The following is a 23,433-nucleotide window of genomic DNA, read 5'->3' as shown; positions in this document are numbered from 1 at the left end:
TAACTTCCCTTCTTATATCATGATGCAGGGACAGAGCTCTATCCTCTTGTATTAAGATCTAACCCCTCTTGTTGGGCCGGAGCGTGTAGTGATGCTCACTGCTGATGTTGTTGACTCGTGAGGGTGTTGAGGGTGTGGTGATCACCACACACTCTCCTCTCACTATTTCTTTATGGCAAGACACACACTTATATCACTTTAAATAGTGTCTTGCTGTTTATACACATTTTATGCGCGGTTGACACCACCATTCAGCTTCACAGATGTTAAACGACTGCAATTAAACAGCTGAAATATCGTGGAGTGACCTTCCTGTGGTGTTGTTGTTGTTGTTGAGTTAGGGGCGACGACGATCGTGGGATCGGATGCGCCCCGGCGTACCCGTGAAGGGTGAATCGCAAAGCCAGGAAAGGCGTAATGCTAAGCCAAAACGCGAAACGAGTGACGCCAAGCACTAGACTTCCTGTGGTGGAGGAGCGTTGTTTACTGTCTGACAGCGTCTGGACACACACGCGATCCACCGCAGGGCAGCACAGGTGCCCTGCCTGTTTTATGGATCCATTTATACCATCGTTAACCAAATGGATTTAGTTAAACGATTATTTATTAATAATGCATTTATTTTGGAGTATTACAATGATATGCTTATAGCTAATGAGAGGTAATTATATGTCCAGGAATGGATAAATTATGGACATCTTATGCTATAATTTGGTGGAAAATTTCCACACCAACCACACCACTTCCACCACCACTACCAAAGCCACCACACCCAACACTAACCACCACACCCTACACTTACCACCACCATCAACACCCACCACCACCATCAACACCCACCACCACCATCAACACCCACCACCACACCCAACACCCACCACCACCATCAACACCCACCACCACCATCAACACCCACCACCACCAGAGCCTCTCTGCAACACCCAACCAATGCACGATCAAACACAATTCAATCACAGTGCCCTATATAAACGCCAATCACAATCACAGATGGAAACATATGTCTGTTGTATGCATGTTGATGAGGATTGTGAAATTGCTACAACGACCCGTGGTTGAGTACTTAATAATTGACTTCAAATACGGTGATTAACAGACCTTTAGCCTTGTACAAGGTAAGGTAATTGGTAATAACCAGACGAACTAAGCCATTACGACTATACAAAGATTAGAAGGGAATAGGATAAGGATTAGGAATAGGAAGGTGGAAAGGAATGGTGCCCAATCACTTGGATGGTCGGGAATGGAACGCAGAACTGCAAGAAGAGAGATTATCAATCCACCATCGAGTCGAAGTAGTGGGATAGAGGACAGAAGAAAATGTATACATGATGTTAGCTTTGTGTATATGTATGACCATGTCTGTGGCTGGATGTATACTAAAAGATACACAATCCTTGATCAATGCCGGGAAAAGGTGTTCCCAAGCAACACCTGTCAAACACATGCCATTACATCAACACCCACCACCACTACTACCATCAACACCCACCACCACTACCATCAACACCCACCACCACCACCACCATCAACACCCACCACCACCACTACCATCAACACCCACCACCACCACCACCATCAACACCCACCACCACCACTACCATCAACACCCACCACCACCACCACCATCAACACCCACCACCACCAATACCATCAACACCCACCACCACTAACATCAACACCCACCACCACCACTACCATCAACACCCACAACCACTACCATCAGCACCCACCACCACCACAACCATCAACACCCACCACCACCACCACTACCATCAACACCCATCAACACCCACCACCACCACTACCATCAACACCCACCACCACTACCATCAACACCCACCACCACCACTACCATCAACACCCACCACTACCATCAACACCCACCACCACCACCACCATCAACACCCACCACCACCACCACCATCAACACCCACCACCATCACTACCATCAACACCCACCACCATCACTACCATCAACACCCACCACCACTACCATCAACACCCACCACCACCACTACCATCAACTCCCACCACCACCACCACTACCATCAACACCCACCACCACCACTACCATCAACACCCACCACCACCACCACCATCAACACCCACCACTACCACTACCATCAACACCCACCACCACCACTACCATCAACACACACCACCACTACCATCAACACCCACCACTACCATCAACACCCACCACCACCATCAACACCCACCACCACCACTACCATCAACACCCACAACTACCATCAACACCCACCACCACCATCAACACCCACCACTACCATCAACACCCACCACCACCATCAACACCCACCACCACCATCAACACCGACCACTACCATCAACACCCACTACTACCACCACCATCAACACCCACCACCACTACCATCAACACCCACCACCACTACCATTAACACCCACCATCACTACCATCAACACCCACCACCACCACCATCAACACCCACCTCCACTAACATCAATACCCACTACCACCACTACCATCAACACCCACCACCACTACCATCAACACCCACCACCACTACCATCAACACCCACCTCCACCACTACCATCAACACCCACCTTCACTAACATCAACACCCACCACCACCACCACCATCAACACCCACCACCACTACCATCAACACCCACCACCACCATCAACACCCACCACTACCATCAACACCCACCACCACCATCAACACCCACCACCACCATCAACACCGACCACTACCATCAACACCCACTACTACCACCACCATCAACACCCACCACCACTACCATCAACACCCACCACCACTACCATTAACACCCACCATCACTACCATCAACACCCACCACCACCACCATCAACACCCACCTCCACTAACATCAATACCCACTACCACCACTACCATCAACACCCACCACCACTACCATCAACACCCACCACCACTACCATCAACACCCACCTCCACCACTACCATCAACACCCACCTTCACTAACATCAACACCCACCACCACCACTACCATCAACTCCCACCTCCACTAACATCAACACCCACCACCACCACTACCATCAACACCCACCACCACTACCATCAACACCCACCACCAACACTACCATCAACACCCACCACCACCACTACCATCAACACCCACCACCACCACTACCATCAACACCCACCACCACTACCATCAACACCCATTACCACTACCATCAACACCCACCACCACCACTGCCATCAACACCCACCACCACTACCATCAACACCCACCACCACCACTACCATCAACACCCACCACCACTACCATCAACACCCACTACTACCACCACCATCAACACCCACCACCACTACCATCAACACCCACCACCACTACCATTAACACCCACCATCACTACCATCAACACCCACCACCACCACCATCAACACCCACCTCCACTAACATCAATACCCACTACCACCACTACCATCAACACCCACCACCACTACCATCAACACCCACCACCACTACCATCAACACCCACCTCCACCACTACCATCAACACCCATCTTCACTAACATCAACACCCACCACCACCACTACCATCAACACCCACCTCCACTAACATCAACACCCACCACCACCACTACCATCAACACCCACCACCACTACCATCAACACCCACCACCACCACTGCCATCAACACCCACCACCACCACTACCATCAACACCCACCACCACCACTACCATCAACACCCACCACCACTACCATCAACACCCATTACCACTACCATCAACACCCACCACCACCACTGCCATCAACACCCACCACCACTACCATCAACACCCACCACCACTACCATTAACACCCACCATCACTACCATCAACACCCACCACCACCACCATCAACACCCACCTCCACTAACATCAATGCCCACTACCACCACTACCATCAACACCCACCACCACCACTACCATCAACACCCACCACCACCACTACCATCAACACCCACCACCACTACCATCAACACCCACCACTACCATCAACACCCACCACCACCATCAACACCCACCACCACCACTACCATCAACACCCACCACCACTACCATTAACACCCACCATCACTACCATCAACACCCACCACCACCACCATCAACACCCACCTCCACTAACATCAATACCCACTACCACCACTACCATCAACACCCACCTTCACTACCATCAACACCCACCACCACTACCATCAACACCCACCACCACCACTACCATCAACACCCACCACCACTACCATCAACACCCACCACCACCACTACCATCAACACCCACTACCACCACTGCCATCAACACCCACCACCACCACTACCATCAACACCCACCACCACCACTACCATCAACACCCACCACCACTACCATCAACACCCATTACCACTACCATCAACACCCACCACCACCACTGCCATCAACACCCACCACCACTACCATCAACACCCACCACCACCACTACCATCAACACCCACCACCACTACCATCAACACCCACCACCACCTCTACCATCAACAACCACCACCACCACTACCATCAACACCCACCACCACCACTACCATCAACACCCACCACCACCACTACCATCAACACCCACCACCACTACTATCAACACCCACCACCACTACCATCAACACCCACCTCCACTAACATCAACACCCACCACCACCACTACCATCAACACCCACCACCACCACTACCATCAACACCCACCACCACCAGTACCATCAACGCCCACCACCACCACTACCATCAACACCCACCACCACAACTACCATCAACACCCACCACCACCACTACCATCAACACCCACCACCACCACTACCATCAACACCCACCACCACCACTACCATCAACACCCACCACCACCACCACCATCAACACCCACCACCACTGCCATCAACACCCACCACCACTACCATCAACACCCACCACCACCACTACCATCAACACCCACCACCACTACCATCAACACCCACCACCACTACCATCAACACCCACCACCACCACTACCATCAACACCCACCTCCACTAACATCAACACCCACCACCACCACTACCATCAACACCCACCACCACTACCATCAACACCCACCACCACCACTGCCATCAACACCCACCACCACTACCATCAACACCCACCACCACCACTGCCATCAACACCCACCACCACTACCATCAACACCCACCACCACTACCATCAACACCCACCACCACCACTACCATCAACACCCACCACCACTACCATCAACACCCACCACCACCACTACCATCAACACCCACCACCACCACTGCCATCAACACCCACCACCACTACCATCAACACCCACCACCACTACCATCAACACCCACCACCACTACCATCAACACCCACCACCACCACTGCCATCAACACCCACCACCACCACTGCCATCAACACCGACCACCACCATCAACACCCACCACCACCACTACCATCAACACCCACCACCACTGCCATCAACACCCACCACTACTGCCTTCAACACCCACCACCACCACTACCATCAACACCCACCACCACTACCATCAACACCCACCACCACTACCATCAACACCCACCACCACTACCATCAACACCCACCACCACTACCATCAACACCCACCACCACCACTGCCATCAACACCCACCACCACTACCATCAACACCCACCACCACCACCACCATCAACACATCATTGGTACATGAGTGCCACATGACATCATGAGTGCCACATGACAACATGAGTGCCACATGACAAGTGTGCCACATGACAACATGAGTGCCACATGACAACATGAGTGCCACATGACAACATGAGTGCCACATAACAACATGAGTGCCACATGACAACATGAGTGCCACATGACAACAAGAGTGCCACATAACAATATGAGTGCCACATGACAACATGAGTGCCACATGACAACAAGAGTGCCACATAACAACATGAGTGCCACATGACAACATGAGTGCCACATGACAACATGAGTGCCACATGACAACATGAGTGCCACATGACAACATGAGTGCCACATGACAACATGAGTGCCACATGACAACATGAGTGCCACATGACAACATGAGTGCCACATGACAACATGAGTGCCACATGACAACATGAGTGCCACATAACAACATGAGTGCCACATGACAACATGAGTGCCACATGACAACAAGAGTGCCACATAACAACATGAGTGCCACATGACAACAAGAGTGCCACATAACAACATGAGTGCCACATGACAACAAGAGTGCCACATAACAACATGAGTGCCACATGACAACAAGAGTGCCACATAACAACATGAGTGCCACATAACAACATGAGTGCCGCATGACAACATGAGTGCCACCATCCAGTGCCTGAAGGAGCTTTAGTGAGCAACTCAAGGTAACAACCACAAGATAACCACTACATGATAACCACCACAAGATAACCACTACATGATAACCACCACAAGATAACCACCACAAAATAACCAACACAAGATAACTACAACAAGATAATGACCACAAGATAACCACTACAAGATAACCACTTCAAGATAACCACCACGAGATAACCAACAGAAGACAACCACCACGAGATGACGACCACAAGATAACCACCACAAGATTACCACTACAAGATGACCACCTCAAGATAATGACCACAAGATAACCACCATAAGATAACCACTACAAGATAACAACAAGATAACTACTACAAGATAACCACTACAAGATAACCACAACAAGATAACCACTACATGATAACCACCACAAGATAATTAACACAAGATAACCACTACATGATAACCACCACAAGATAATTAACACAAGATATCCACCACAAGAAAACCACCACAAGATAACCAACACAAGATAACAACCACAAAATATCCAACACAGATAACCACAACAAGATAACCACCTCAAAATAACTAAAACAAGATAATCACCACAAGATAACAACCAGAAGATAATTACTACAAGATTACCAAAACAAGATAACCACTACAAGATAACCACTACAAGATAACCACTACAAGATAACCAAAACAAGATAATCACTGCAAGATAACCACCACAAGATAATAACAACGAGACAACCACCACAAAATAACAACCACAAGATAACCACTACGAGATAACCGCTAAAGGGAATCCGTGTGCAACACGCTATCATTATTATTCATTAAAACCTGATAATTTTACTTGAATAAATTACATAAAAATTTCAGGAATTATCCGCCAAATTGTTCTACTATTTGCTACTTGGTGGCTCAAAGATACCGGTAATGAATTAATTACGATGGTAATATCCGCTAGTTTCAGATAATTGGGTAATTACCTGGTTTTTATCTTCCCTGTCAAAAGCCTTGAATCTTCATGGTAATTAATTGAGCAGGAGCTTGTATATTTCTCCCGGCCTTATTGTTGAGTATTACTCTTTGGTAAAGTACACTTTATAACAATATTTTGTAAAGTATATTTTGATGTGGATTACGTCGAGGAGATGCACTTCCATTTATTTTTTTTCTATAATAGAGGTGAGTGTTGATTTACATATACATTCAATGCTGAATATATGTAAATATACATATATATATACTGTATATATATATATATATATATATATATATATATATATATATATATATATATATATATATATATATATATATATATATATATATATATATATATATATATATATATATTTATGTCGTACCTAGTAGCCAGAACGCACTTCTCTGCCTACTATGCAAGGCCCGATTTGCCTAATAAGCCAAGTTTTCATGAATTAATTATTTTTCGACTACCTAACCTACCTAACCTAACCTAACCTAACCTAACTTTTTCGGCTACCTAACCTAACCTAACCTATAAAGATAGGTTAGGTTAGGTTAGGTAGGGTTCGTTAGGTTTGGTCATATATCTACGTTAATTTTAACTCCAATAAAAAAAATTGACCTCATACATAATGAAATAGGTAGCTTTATCATTTCATAAGAAAAAAATTAGAGAAAATATATTAATTCAGGAAAACTTGGCTTATTAGGCAAATCGGGCCTTGCATAGTAGGCCGAGAAGTGCGTTCTGGCTACTAGGTACGACATATATATATTTATGCCGTACCTAGTAGCCAGAACGCACTTCTCAGCCTACTATGCAAGGACCGATTGGCCTATTAGGCCTAGTGATTTTTGATATTTTCAATAAATTGTTTCCTATTGGTTTACTTTAAATATTATTATTATATTATATAAAGAAGATAAATTATTGACTTAGTTATGATCGTTTAGGTTAGGTAGGGTTGGTTAGGTTCGGTCATATATCTACGTTAGTTTTAACTCATATTTAAAGAAAATTAGCTCATACATAATGAAATGAATAGCTCTATCATTTCATAAGAAAAAAAATAAAACTCTGAAAAATTTAGCTTATTAGGCAAATCGGGCCTTGCATAGTAGGCTGAGAAGTGCATTCTGGCTACTTGGTACGACATATATATATATATATATATATATATATATATATATATATATATATATATATATATATATATATATATATATATATATATATATATATATATATATATATATATATATATATATATATATATATATATATATATATATATATATATATATATACGGGGGGTACCACCACTGGTGCAATTATAGGGACCCACAGCCTCAGAGAAGGGAACACAGAGCACTCAGGGAAAAACTTGACATTTAACTCTGAATACGAAAGAGTGTTCACTTCTCCTACCACCCCCTTTTTTTTTTATTATGATGTACACTTTATTATGCAAGGTTATACAGTTACATATCTGATTTTATACAAAAAATGAACATTAAGAGGACACAAGAAAAAGTTCGCTTCCTAGAGGCTGTAGATTTCCTCGAACTCCTCCGACGCCGGCCAGGAACAGAGGATGCAGCGGGCATTTCCCCTCTGGATCGCGACACTGAGGCGCTGAAAGAGAAAACTTGCTGCTCTAGGGTCTCTTGTGGTGTCAATATATATATATATATATATATATATATATATATATATATATATATATATATATATATATATATATATATATATATGAGGCACAACTCTCCTAAACACGAGAGTGAAGTATACAACTTTAGAACACTTTCCCACCAGGAGACTCGAACCCTAGCCAGCACAGAAGCCTTCCAGCAACTGGCATAACAGGTACGCCTTAACCCACTCCACCACCTGCTCAGACTCTTAAAAGAGATGGTAATTTCGGAGTATTTATACACTCCAAAGACCACCATCTCCCAAGAGCACTAGAGCAAGTGAGGGGTCATTTTTACGTTTTTTCATCAAGTCCCTGTTAATATGGGAGAACACTGTGTCTATGCTTGAGGCACAACTCTCCTAAACACGAGAGTGAAGTATACAACTTTAGATCACTTTCCCACCAGGAGACTCGAACCCTAGCCAGCACAGAAGCCTTCCAGCAACTTACTCTAGTGCTCTTGGGAGATGGTGGTCTTTGGAGTGTATAAATACTCCGAAATTACCATCTCTTTTAAGGGTCTGAGCAGGTGGTGGAGTGGGTTAAGGCGTACCTGTTATGCCAGTTGCTTGAAGGCTTCTGTGCTGGCTAGGGTTCGAGTCTCCTGGTGGGAAAGTGTTCTAAAGTTGTATATATATATATATATATATATATATATATATATATATATATATATATATATATATATATATATATATATATATATATATATATATATATATATATATATATATATATATATATATATATATATATACTGGTGTATACTGGCAGCAGGTTTTCTTTCAAACATGTTTCATTGAATATGACCGCATATTCTGTATTTATTACTTTCTGGTTTAGGGCTTCTATCCCTCTAACTATTTTCTTAGCATCAGGGCTTAGTTTAAATAGGAGTTCTCCAAAAATGAGAACGAAAATGAGTACGAAAATGAGTTTTGGAGAACTCCTATTTCAACTAAGCCCTGATGCTAAGAAATTAGTTAGAGGGATAGAAGCCCTAAACCAGAAAATAATAAATACAGAATATGCGGTCATATTCAATGAAACATATATATATATATATATATATATATATATATATATATATATATATATATATATATATATATATATATATATATATATAAATATGCATGAAATAATCAATGACGCTGACCGTACAGTACTTCAGTAAACAACAATGAAAAGAGAAAAATGCACAAGCGCTTTCAACCCGACCGCTCCATCGTCAGTAGCAAGAATGACCAAAATAAGGAACAGAAGAAACAATGTGTTAATCTTAGTAACCCGATCAATATCTGAGGTCAATATTACCCGCAAAATGACAACATTCTCACTTATATATTGTCAACACTTTCTCCACCACCTTCACTTATCAAGCAGGCAGCTCACCTGTAAACATGACTTATCAAGCTGGCAGCTCACCTGTAAACATGACTTATCAAGCAGGCAGCTCACCTGTAAACATGACTTATCAAGCAGGCAGCTCACCTGTAAACATGACTTATCAGGCTGGCAGCTCACCTGTAAACATGACTTATCAAGCAGGCAGCTCACCTGTAAACATGACTTATCAAGCAGGCAGCTCACCTGTAAACATGACTTATCAGGCTGGCAGCTCACCTGTAAACATGACTTATCAAGCTGGCAGCTCACCTGTAAACATGACTTATCAAGCAGGCAGCTCACCTGTAAACATGACTTATCAAGCAGGCAGCTCACCTGTAAACATGACTTATCAGGCTGGCAGCTCACCTGTAAACATGACTTATCAAGCAGGCAGCTCACCTGTAAACATGACTTATCAAGCTGGCAGCTCACCTGTAAACATGACTTATCAAGCAGGCAGCTCACCTGTAAACATGACTTATCAAGCTGGCAGCTCACCTGTAAACATGACTTATCAAGCAGGCAGCTCACCTGTAAACATGACTTATCAGGCTGGCAGCTCACCTGTAAACATGACTTATCAAGCTGGCAGCTCACCTGTAAACATGACTTATCAAGCTGGCAGCTCACCTGTAAACATGACTTATCAAGCAGGCAGCTCACCTGTAAACATGACTTATCAAGCTGGCAGCTCACCTGTAAACATGACTTATCAAGCAGGCAGCTCACCTGTAAACATGACTGATCAAGCAGGCAGCTCACCTGTAAATAGGTTCCTTGTTGCCGTTCCTGTACCAGAGGACGACGTAGACCATGTCAGAGGGCTCGAAGGTGCCCACCTCGCAGGGGAGCACTGCCTCCTTCCCCGACACAGCCTCCACCCGGCGCCACACACCTGCACCACGAGAGAGACATGTGTGAGGTACTTCCTACCTCCTCAGAAGAAGAATGAGTGTTGAGTTCCTATATCCTATAGAGCGTAGTTCCTATTAGCCCATACGAGACAGCTCCTATTGGTCAATATGACGCAGCTGTTATTGGGCAATACGAGACAGCTCCTATTGGTCAATAATAGGCAGCCGTTATTGGTCCATACGAGGGAGCTCCTATTGGTCAATACGAGGCATCTCTTATTGGTCCATACGAGGCAGCTCCTATTGCTCAATACGTGGTATCTCCTATTGGTCAATACAAGACAGCTCTTTTTGGTCCATAGGAGGCAGTTACTATTGGTCAATACGTGGTAGCTTCTATTGGTCAGTACGAGGAAGCTCCTATTGGTCAATATGAGAAGCTCCTATTGGTCAATATGAGAAGCTCCTATTGGTCCATACCCATGCGTGGGGGCCACTTACCAGGCACCTGCTGTACGTGGGGACACTTACCAGTCACCTGCTGTACGTGGGTCCCACTTACCAGGCACCTGCTGTACGTGGGGCCCACTTACCAGGCACCTGCTGTACGTGGGGCCCACTTACCAGGCTCCTGCTGTACGTGAGGCCCACTTACCAGGCTCCTGCTGTACGTGGGGCCCACTTACCAGGCTCCTGCTGTACGTGGGGCCCACTTACCAGGCACCTGCTGTACGTGAGGCCCACTTACCAGGCTCCTGCTGTACGTGGGGCCCACTTACCAGGCACCTGCTGTACGTGGGGCCCACTTACCAGGCACCTGCTGTACGTGGGGGCCACTTACCAGGCACCTGCTGTTCGTGGGGCCCACTTAACAAGGCTGTAAAATGATATCCATTACACAATCCTCCAAATTCTTTTCACCTTTGTACTGCCTTTAACGTCCCGTATATTAGACAATACAGGTCAGTTCTGGTCTCCATGCTGAAGAATGGATACAAGTTCTCTCGGGACCAAACAGACAACATACCAGGAATTAGAAACCTCTCGCGAAGAGAGCTTTAAAACGCTAAAAGTTATATGTTCTCTATAAAGCTGAAGAGCAAGAGTCACAAGCTTGAGGGTTATATATGGTTGGAAGACTAGTAAACTGGATATTAAAATATTAAATATATCAACACGAAAGAGAACACGAAACAGTGAATATAAACAGTGAAGTCGTTAAGTTCAACCTCATGAGACCTGGATGAATACTAGTTTAGGAAAGACCTGGGTAAATACTGGTTTAGACCTGTTTAAATACTGGTTTAGACCTGTGTAAATACCGGTTTAGACCTGAGTAAATACTGATTTAGACCTGGGCAAATACTGGCTTAGAAAAAACCTGGGTAAATACTGGTTTTGGAAATACCTAGGTAAGTAATAATTTAGAAAAGACCTGGGTAAATACTGGTTTTGAAACAAAGTGGTTCATTTATGGAACAAACTACTGCAGGTTGAACAAGAGGCATGAGTTGGATAACACATACGAACCTCCTTGTGTTGTTCAATAGACCTTGTGCACGTTCCGTTTTTCGTGTTCTTCACTTCAGTAAATTATTTAACTTTTTCTTCCTCACAAACAAAATAGATTTATTCAGCTGCAGGAAAATATAAAGAAAATGTATAAAAAGATATTAAGCAGAAGTCTTTCCCATTTTTATATAATTTATATATGTTCTATATAAATTGACAGTTTTGTAATCTACGTAGAATTGTTGATTAAATTGTAGAATTGTTGATTAAATTGTAGAATTGTTGATTAAATTGTAGAATTGTTGATTAAATTGTAGAATTGTTGATTAAATTGTAGAATTGTTGATTAAATTGTAGAATTGTTGATTAAATTGTAGAATTGTTGATTAAATTGTAGAATTGTTGATTAAATTGTAGAATTGTTGATTAAATTGTAGAATTGTTGATTGAATTGTTGATTAAATTGTAGAATTGTTGATTAAATTGTTGATTAAATTGTAGAATTGTTGATTAAATTGTAGAATTGTTGATTAAATTGTAGAATTGTTGATTAAATTGTAGAATTGTTGATTAAATTGTAGAATTGTTGATTAAATTGTAGAATTGTTGATTAAATTGTAGAATTGTTGATTAAATTGTAGAATTGTTGATTGAATTGTTGATTAAATTGTAGAATTGTTGATTAAATTGTAGAATTGTTGATTAAATTGTAGAATTGTTGATTAAATTGTAGAATTGTTGATTAAATTGTAGAATTGTTGATTAAATTGTAGAATTGTTGATTAAATTGTAGAATTGTTGATTAAATTGTAGAATTGTTGATTAAATTGTAGAATTGTTGATTAAATTGTAGAATTGTTGATTAAATTGTAGAATTGTTGATTGAATTGTTGATTAAATTGTAGAATTGTTGATTAAATTGTAGAATTGTTGATTAAATTGTAGAATTGTTGATTAAATTGTAGAATTGTTGATTGAATTGTTGATTAAATTGTAGAATTGTTGATTAAATTGTTGATTAAATTGTAGAATTGTTGATTAAATTGTAGAATTGTTGATTAAATTGTAGAATTGTTGATTAAATTGTAGAATTGTTGATTAAATTGTAGAATTGTTGATTAAATTGTAGAATTGTTGATTGAATTGTTGATTAAATTGTAGAATTGTTGATTAAATTGTTGATTAAATTGTAGAATTGTTGATTAAATTGTAGAATTGTTGATTAAATTGTAGAATTGTTGATTAAATTGTAGAATTGTTGATTAAATTGTAGAATTGTTGATTAAATTGTAGAATTGTTGATTGAATTGTTGATTAAATTGTAGAATTGTTGATTAAATTGTAGAATTGTTGATTAAATTGTAGAATTGTTGATTAAATTGTAGAATTGTTGATTAAATTGTAGAATTGTTGATTAAATTGTAGAATTGTTGATTAAATTGTAGAATTGTTGATTAAATTGTAGAATTGTTGATTGAATTGTTGATTAAATTGTAGAATTGTTGATTAAATTGTAGAATTGTTGATTAAATTGTAGAATTGTTGATTAAATTGTAGAATTGTTGATTAAATTGTAGAATTGTTGATTAAATTGTAGAATTGTTGATTAAATTGTAGAATTGTTCATTAAATTGTAGAATTGTTGATTGAATTGTTGATTAAATTGTAGAATTGTTGATTAAATTGTAGAATTGTTGATTAAATTGTAGAATTGTTGATTAAATTGTAGAATTCGTTTCTATAGAGCCAATTTCCGTGAACGATCGTTAGTTCAGTAGTTTAATATTTTGAGTTATTTGTATTATACAGAAATAATTTGTATAATATACTACGGCGCTGGGCTTCATTTTAGGTACTACGGCGCTGGGCTTCATTTTAGGTACTACGGCACTGGGCTTCATTTTAGGTACTACGGCGCTGGGCTTCATTTTAGGTACTACGGCGCTGGGCTTCATTTTAGGTACTACGGCACTTGGCTTCATTTTAGGTACTACGGCGCTGGGCTTCATTTTAGGTACTACGGCGCTGGGCTTCATTTTAGGTACTACGGCGCTGGGCTTCATTTTAGGTACTACGGCGCTAGGCTTCATTTTAGGTATTACAGCACTTGGCTTCATTTTAGGTACTACGGCGCTGGGCTTCATTTTAGGTACTACGGCGCTGGGCTTCATTTTAGGTACTACGGCGCTGGGCTTCATTTTAGGTACTACGGCGCTGGGCTTCATTTTAGGTACTACGGCGCTGGACTTCATTTTAGGTACTACGGCGCTGGGCTTCATTTTAGGTACTACGGCGCTGGGCTTCATTTTAGGTACTACGGCGCTGGACTTCATTTTAGGTACTACGGCGCTGGGCTTCATTTTAGGTACTACGGCGCTGGGCTTCATTTTAGGTACTACGGCGCTGGGCTTCATTTTAGGTACTACGGCGCTGGGCTTCATTTTAGGTACTACGGCGCTGGGCTTCATTTTAGGTACTACGGCGCTGGACTTCATTTTAGGTACTACGGCGCTGGGCTTCATTTTAGGTACTACGGCGCTGGGCTTCATTTTAGGTACTACGGCGCTGGGCTTCATTTTAGGTACTACGGCGCTGGACTTCATTTTAGGTACTACGGCGCTGGCCTTCATTTTAGGTACTACGGCGCTGGGCTTCATTTTAGGTACTACGGCGCTGGGCTTCATTTTAGGTACTACGGCGCTGGGCTTCATTTTAGGTACTACGGCGCTGGGCTTCATTTTAGGTACTACGGCGCTGGGCTTCATTTTAGGTACTACGGCGCTGGGCTTCATTTTAGGTACTACGGCGCTGGGCTTCATTTTAGGTACTACGGCGCTGGGCTTCATTTTAGGTACTACGGCGCTGGGCTTCATTTTAAGTACTACGGCGCTGGGCTTCATTTTAGGTACTACGGCGCTGGGCTTCATTTTAGGTACTACGGCACTTGGCTTCATTTTAGGTACTACGGCGCTGGGCTTCATTTTAGGTTCTTCGGCATAGGCTTCATTTTAGGTACTACGGCACTTGGCTTCATTTTAGGTACTCCGGCGCTGGGCTTCATTTTAGGTACTACGGCGCTGGGCTTCATTTTAAGTACTACGGCGCTGGGCTTCATTTTAGGTACTACGGCGCTGGGCTTCATTTTAGGTACTACGGCACTTGGCTTCATTTTAGGTACTACGGCGCTGGGCTTCATTTTAGGTTCTACGACCAAGGCTTCATTATAGACACAAGATTGAAGAGCATCATATGCAACTTTGCAGAGTTGCAATAATAGGTCAATCATGTTGACCCTTTGAACGTTAATATCCACCCCTTCTCCACTCTACCTATCCAGTCCTCAACCTGTTACCTATGTAGGGATTTAGTCCAGTCTCTTATCTTTCCCCCTGTGCCTATCCAATACTCTCTTCTCTCCCCATTTACCTATCCAATCCACCTACTGTCACTCACGAATCAAGCCAATCAAATCCCGTCTCTTACCAATCTGACCTATTCAATCCCCCTCACTGTTACCCATGTACTTGTCCAGTGTATTCTTCAATCATGTTAAATCTATTCTCGGTCATAAGCCTGTACTCAAACTTGTACGTCCCTATGTTATCGAGGTATAAAAACTATTATACGATAAAATAACTCTAATTTAACCAGCCCAAACTGTTACAAATTATGTCGCTTTTCGCTCGAATGCACTACGGCCAAAATCACCGTACTGGTTTACAAAAATTGATAATTCCCAATGAAATGTACCTAAAGCAGCAAGTTTCTGGTCATCTGGTAGTTTAGGAGGGCAGGACACACTCTCTTAAGGTTTCAAAACGTCATGAAAAGCGTTATTTTATAGGTTCTCGTCCTAACCTAACCCAGTAAGCCAGAGGAGTCAAAACAGAAAACGAGACAATACATCAATTTCGTGAGCCGAAATTATTTTTCTATTACAACCATTTTTGGCTTTAGTGCGCATACGAGCGAAAAGTGACGTAATTAGTAAGAGGACGGGTTGATGTAACAGCCATAAAATGTTGTTAATTTCCATATGTTCAATTAGGTAACAAATACTATAGTTAGTCCTAAAAATTATTACAGAGAATGGGAATATGTTCAGCATCTCGTCACAAAGTTTATTTAGCGAAATGTAGCAGTATTTATTTGTTTATTTAGTTATATAGACAAGAGTTGTTACATTCTTATACAGCCACCAGCACGAGTACCGTTTCGGGCAGGGGCCTTAATCCTAATTTTTCCTCGAATACTACCCGCCAAATCGTTTACCAACCAGGTACCTATTTTACTGTTGGGTTAAACAGAGGCTACAATTAAGGATTGGCACCCAGTAAATCCTCCCCGGCCAGGATAGGAACCCAGGACAAAGCGCTCGCGAAACATGAGGAGAGAGTCTTAACCACCGCACCACGGGGACTGTTGTTTGTTACCAAGGACTACACGCAACCTTTCCTGCCCGACAGCTGCTACGGGCTGCTCCTGGGGATGTGTAACAAAAAGGAGGCCTGGTCGAGGACCGGGCCGCGGGGACGCTAAGCCCCGAAATTATCTCAAATAACCTCAACAAGTTGAGCTCCTGAGTGAGGTGCTGGAGGATGACCCCTCACTACACAGCAGCTGAAGCTGTATCATTCATAACTAACCCATAGTAGTGTAATTTAACCTATTAGTAAGTAAATCAAACTGTTTAATTACTGTAAGATTAAAATATGACTCCCCAAAAAATACTTGTGAAGGAAAGTTAATTGGTGATAATAAATTATAAAAATACAGTCTGCTCATAGTAATATAAACAATTAAATACAATCTCTTGAATTAATAGTCAAATCAATCACCGGTAAACTTCCCCATAACCTGTATGTCTCGGTCATAATCCCCAGTTTATGTCCCTAATTCACTTGTAAACCTCGGTCATATTTTCCCTTGATTATGCCCCTAATTCACTTGTAAACCTCGGTCATATTTTCCCTTGATTATGCCCCTAATTCACTTGTAAATCTCGGTCATATTTTCCCTTGAATATGCCCCTAATCCGCTTGTAAATCTTCGTCATATTCGTCCTTGTTTATTCCCCTAATCCACTTGTAAATCTCGGTCATATTCCCTCTTGTTTATGCCCTTAATCCACTTGTAAATCTCGGTCATATTCCCCCCCTTGTTTATGCCCCTAATCCACTTGTAAATATCGGTCATACATCCCCTTGTTTATGCCCCTAATCCACTTGTAAATATCGGTCATACATCCCCTTGTTTATGCCCCTAATCCACTTGTAAATATCGGTCATATATCCCCTTGTTTATGCCCCTAACTCACCTATAAACCACGATCATACCCAACGTTTCAAGTTAGTATATAGTGTCATCTAGAGTCTCTGCCATGCTATGACAGGCCCAGAACACCTGTTTGAAGGCTCCTGATATCATGAGAGGATAAAGGATAGAGAGGTACAGAGGATAGGGGATAGAGAGTGTAGGGGATAAAGAGGTACAGAGGATAGAGGATAGGGAATAGAGAGGTACAGATGATAAGGGATAGAGAGCGTAGGAGATAGAGAGCGTAGGAGATAGAGAGCGTAGGGGATAGAGAGGTACAGATAAGGGATAGAAAGGATCGGGGATAGAGTGGATAGGGGAAAGAGAGGTATAGAGGATAGGAGAATAAAGAGGGACAGAGGATAGGGGATAGAGAGGATAGGGGATCGAGAGGATGGGGGATAGGGGAGAGAGAGAGAGGGACATAGGATAGGGGATATAGAGGAACAGAGGATAGGGGATGTAGAGGAACAGAGGATAGGGGATAGAGAGGTACAGATAATAGGAAATTAGAGATTGACAGAGGATAGGGGACAGAGAGAATAGGGGATAGGGAGGATAGGAGATATCGAGGGACAAAGGATAAGGGATATAGAGGAACAGAGAATAGAGGATAGAGAGGTACAGAGAAAAGCGGATACAGAGGGACAGAGAACAGGGGATACAGAGGGACAGAGAACAGGGGATACAGAGGGACAGAGAACAGGGGATACAGAGGAACAGAGAACAGGGGATACAGAGGGACAGAGAACAGGGGATACAGAGGGACAGAGAACAGGGGATACAGAGGGACCGAGAACAGGGGATACAGAGGAACAGAGAACAGGGGATACAGAGGAACAGAGAACAGGGGATACAGAGGGACAGAGAACAGGGGATACAGAGGGACAGAGAACAGGGGATACAGAGGAACAGAGAACAGGGGATACAGAGGGACAGAGAACAGGGGATACAGAGGAACAGAGAACAGGGGATAGAGAGGGACAGAGAACAGGGGATACAGAGGAACAGAGAACAGGGGATAGAGAGGGACAGAGAACAGGGGATACAGAGGGACAGAGAACAGGGGATACAGAGGGACAGAGAACAGGGGATACAGAGGGACCGAGAACAAGGGATACAGAGGGACAGAGAACAGGGGATACAAAATGACAGTGTTGGATATAGAAACTAGGACAATAAAGAAGGTACTGAGAGAAGAGGAGAGAGAGAGAGAGAGAGAGAGAGAGAGAGAGAGAGAGAGAGAGAGAGAGAGAGAGAGAGAGAGAGAGAGAGAGAGAGAGAGAGAGAGAGAGAGAGAGAGAGAGAGAGAGAGAGAGAGAGAGAGAGAAGAGAGAGAGAGAGAGAGAGAGAGAGAGAGAGAGAGAGAGAGAGAGAGAGAGAGAGAGAGAGAGAGAGAGAGAGAGAGAGAGAGAGAGAGAGGGTGATGCACAGAGAGAAAAAGAGCGACAGATGAGAATGGAGAGAGAGAGAGAGAGAGAGAGAGAGAGAGAGAGAGAGAGAGAGAGAGAGAGAGAGAGAGAGAGAGAGAGAGAGAGAGAGAGAGAGAGGGGGGGAGAAGGGAGAGAGAAGAGGCGTTGAGAGGAACAACGGAGGCAAGAGAAACAGGAAATGAACAAGTGAACAATTCTCTGCAGCGGAAAGAACGAGACACCTGCAGTCAATATGGCGCTCTGGCTCTAGTTCATTTGTAGTGTTGCAAATTGGTTGCAGCCTGGATGTTGTTGTAGCCGGGATGTTGCTGTAGCCTGGATGTTGTTGTAGCCTGGATGTTAGTGTAGCCTGGATGTTGCTGTAGCCTGGATGTTGCTGTAGCCTGGATGTTGCTGTAGCCTGGATGTTGCTGTAGCCTGGATGTTGCTGTAGCCTGGATGTTGCTGTAGCCTGGATGTTGCTGTAGCCTGGATGTTGCTGTAGCCTGGATGTTGCTGTAGCCTGGATGTTGCTGTAGCCTGGATGTTGCTGTAGCCTGGATGTCCCTGTAGCCTGGATGTTGGTGTAGCCTGGATGTTGGTGTAGCCTGGATGTTGCTGTAGCCTGGATGTTGGTGTAGCCTGGATGTTGGTGTAGCCTGGATGTTGGTGTAGCCTGGATGTCCCTGTAGCCTGGATGTTGCTGTAGCCTGGATGTTGGTGTAGCCTGGATGTTGCTGTAGCCGGGATGTTGCTGTAGCCTGGATGTTGCTGTAGCCTGGATGTTGCTGTAGCCTGGATGTTGCTGTAGCCTGAATGTTGGTGTAGCCTAGATGTTGGTGTAGCCTGGATGTTGGTGTAGCCTGGATGTTGGTGTAGCCTGGATGTTGCTGTAGCCTGGATGTTGGTGTAGCCTGGATGTTGGTGTAGCCTGGATGTTGCTGTAGCCTGGATGTTGCTGTAGCCTGGATGTTGGTGTAGCCTGGATGTTGCTGTACCCCTGGATGTTGCTGTAGCCCGGATGTTCCTGTAGCCTGGCTGTTGCTGTAGCCTGGATGTTGCTGTAGCCAGGATGCTGCTGTAGCCTGGAGGTTGGTGTAGCCTGGATGTTGGTGTAGCCTGGATGTTGGTGTAGCCTGGATGTTGCTGCAGCCTGGATGTTGCTGTAGCCCTGGATGTTGCTGTAGCCTGGATGTTGCTGTAGCCTGGATGTTGCTGTAGCCTGGATGTTGGTGTAGCCTGGATGTTGGTGTAGCCTGGATGTTGCTGTAGCCTGGATGTTGCTGTAGCCTGGATGTTGCTGTAGCCTGGATGTTGCTGTAGCCTGGATGTTGCTGTAGCCTGGATGTTGGTGTAGCCTGGATGTTGCTGTAGCCTGGATGTTGCTGTAGCCTGAATGTTGCTGTAGCCTGGATGTTGCTGTAGCCTGGATGTTGGTGTAGCCTGGATGTTGGTGTAGCCTGGATGTTGGTGTAGCCTGGATGTTGCTGTAGCCTGGATGTTGCTGTAGCCTGGATGTTGCTGTAGCCTGGATGTTGCTGTAGCCTGGATGTTGCTGTAGCCTGGATGTTGGTGTAGCCTGGATGTTGGTGTAGCCTGGATGTTGCTGTAGCCTGAATGTTGCTGTAGCCTGGATGTTGCTGTAGCCTGGATGTTGCTGTAGCCTGGATGTTGGTGTAGCCTGGATGTTGGTGTAGCCTGGATGTTGGTGTAGCCTGGATGTTGGTGTAGCCTGGATGTTGGTGTAGCCTGGATGTTGCTGTAGCCTGGATGTTGCTGTACCCTGGATGTTGCTGTAGCCTGGATGTTGCTGTAGCCTGGATGTTGCTGTAGCCTGGATGTTGCTGTAGCCTGGATGTTGCTGTAGCCTGGATGTTGCTGTAGCCTGGATGTTGGTGTAGCCTGGATGTTGCTGTAGCCTTGATGTTGGTGTAGCCTGGATGTTCCTGTAGCCTGGATGTTGTTGTAGCCTGGATGTTGCTGTAGCCTGGATGTTGCTGTAGCCTGGATGTTGCTGTAGCCTGGATGTTGCTGTAGCCTGGATGTTGCTGTAGCCTGGATGTTGCTGTAGCCTGGATGTTGGTGTAGCCTGGATGTTGCTGTAGCCTGGATGTTGCTGTAGCCTGGATGTTGGTGTAGCCTGGATGTTGCTGTACCCCTGGATGTTGCTGTAGCCCGGATGTTTCCTGTAGCCTGGCTGTTGCTGTAGCCTGGATGTTGCTGTAGCCAGGATGCTGCTGTAGCCTGGATGTTGGTGTAGCCTGGATGTTGGTGTAGCCTGGATGTTGGTGTAGCCTGGATGTTGCTGCAGCCTGGATGTTGCTGTAGCCCCTGGATGTTGCTGTAGCCTGGATGTTGCTGTAGCCTGGATGTTGCTGTAGCCTGGATGTTGGTGTAGCCTGGATGTTGGTGTAGCCTGGATGTTGCTGTAGCCTGGATGTTGCTGTAGCCTGGATGTTGCTGTAGCCTGGATGTTGCTGTAGCCTGGATGTTGCTAGTAGCCTGGATGTTGGTGTAGCCTGGATGTTGCTGTAGCCTGGATGTTGCTGTAGCCTGAATGTTGCTGTAGCCTGGATGTTGCTGTAGCCTGGATGTTGGTGTAGCCTGGATGTTGGTGTAGCCTGGATGTTGGTGTAGCCTGGATGTTGCTGTAGCCTGGATGTTGCTGTAGCCTGGATGTTGCTGTAGCCTGGATGTTGCTGTAGCCTGGATGTTGCTGTAGCCTGGATGTTGGTGTAGCCTGGATGTTGGTGTAGCCTGGATGTTGCTGTAGCCTGAATGTTGCTGTAGCCTGGATGTTGCTGTAGCCTGGATGTTGCTGTAGCCTGGATGTTGGTGTAGCCTGGATGTTGGTGTAGCCTGGATGTTGGTGTAGCCTGGATGTTGGTGTAGCCTGGATGTTGGTGTAGCCTGGATGTTGCTGTAGCCTGGATGTTGCTGTACCCTGGATGTTGCTGTAGCCTGGATGTTGCTGTAGCCTGGATGTTGCTGTAGCCTGGATGTTGCTGTAGCCTGGATGTTGCTGTAGCCTGGATGTTGCTGTAGCCTGGATGTTGGTGTAGCCTGGATGTTGCTGTAGCCTTGATGTTGGTGTAGCCTGGATGTTCCTGTAGCCTGGATGTTGTTGTAGCCTGGATGTTGCTGTAGCCTGGATGTTGCTGTAGCCTGGATGTTGCTGTAGCCTGGATGTTGCTGTAGCCTGGATGTTGCTGTAGCCTGGATGTTGCTGTAGCCTGGATGTTGGTGTAGCCTGGATGTTGGTGTAGCCTGGATGTTGCTGTAGCCTGGATGTTGCTGTAGCCTGGATGTTGTTGTAGCTTGGATGTTGCTGTAGCCTGGATGTTGCTGTAGCCTGGATGTTGCTGTAGCCTGGATGTTGCTGTAGCTTGGATGTTGCTGTAGCCTGGATGTTGTTGTAGCTTGGATGTTGCTGTAGCCTGGATGTTGCTGTAGCCTGGATGTTGCTGTAGCCTGGATGTTGCTGTAGCCTGGATGTTGTTGTAGCCTGGATGTTGCTGTAGCCTGCATGTTGGTGTAGCCTGGATGTTGCTGTAGCCTGGATGTTGCTGTAGCCTGGATGTTGCTGTAGCCTGGATGTTGGTGTAGCCTGGATGTTGCTGTAGCCTGGATGTTGGTGCAGCCTGGATGTTGCTGTAGCCTGGATGTTGGTGCAGCCTGGATGTTGCTGTAGCCTGGATGTTGCTGCAGCCTGGATGTTGCTGTAGCCTGGATGTTGCTGTAGCCTGGATGTTGCTGTAGCCTGGATGTTGCTGTAGCCTGGATGTTGCTGTAGCCTGGATGTTGCTGTAGCCTGGATGTTGCTGTAGCCCTGGATGTTGCTGTAGCCTGGATGTTGCTGTAGCCTGGATGTTGCTGT

General features: G+C 44.5%; 1 protein-coding gene across 1 annotated transcript in view; it reads right to left on the bottom strand.

Moving 5' to 3' along the window:
* The window catches only part of LOC123747480 (nephrin), a gene marked incomplete in the record, with an annotated part of 541,340 nt that overhangs the window by 391,343 nt on the left and 126,564 nt on the right, over nucleotides 1–23,433 (bottom strand). The window contains 1 exon segment of the mRNA XM_069339956.1: nucleotides 11,225–11,357. Coding sequence (XP_069196057.1) covers nucleotides 11,225–11,357 — 133 coding nt within the window.

This window comes from Procambarus clarkii, chromosome 5 (assembly GCF_040958095.1).
Source record: "Procambarus clarkii isolate CNS0578487 chromosome 5, FALCON_Pclarkii_2.0, whole genome shotgun sequence".
Lineage (NCBI taxonomy): Eukaryota > Metazoa > Arthropoda > Malacostraca > Decapoda > Cambaridae > Procambarus > Procambarus clarkii.
Note: the sequence above shows the minus strand (reverse complement) of the source record. Positions and strands in the feature narration are given on the sequence as shown.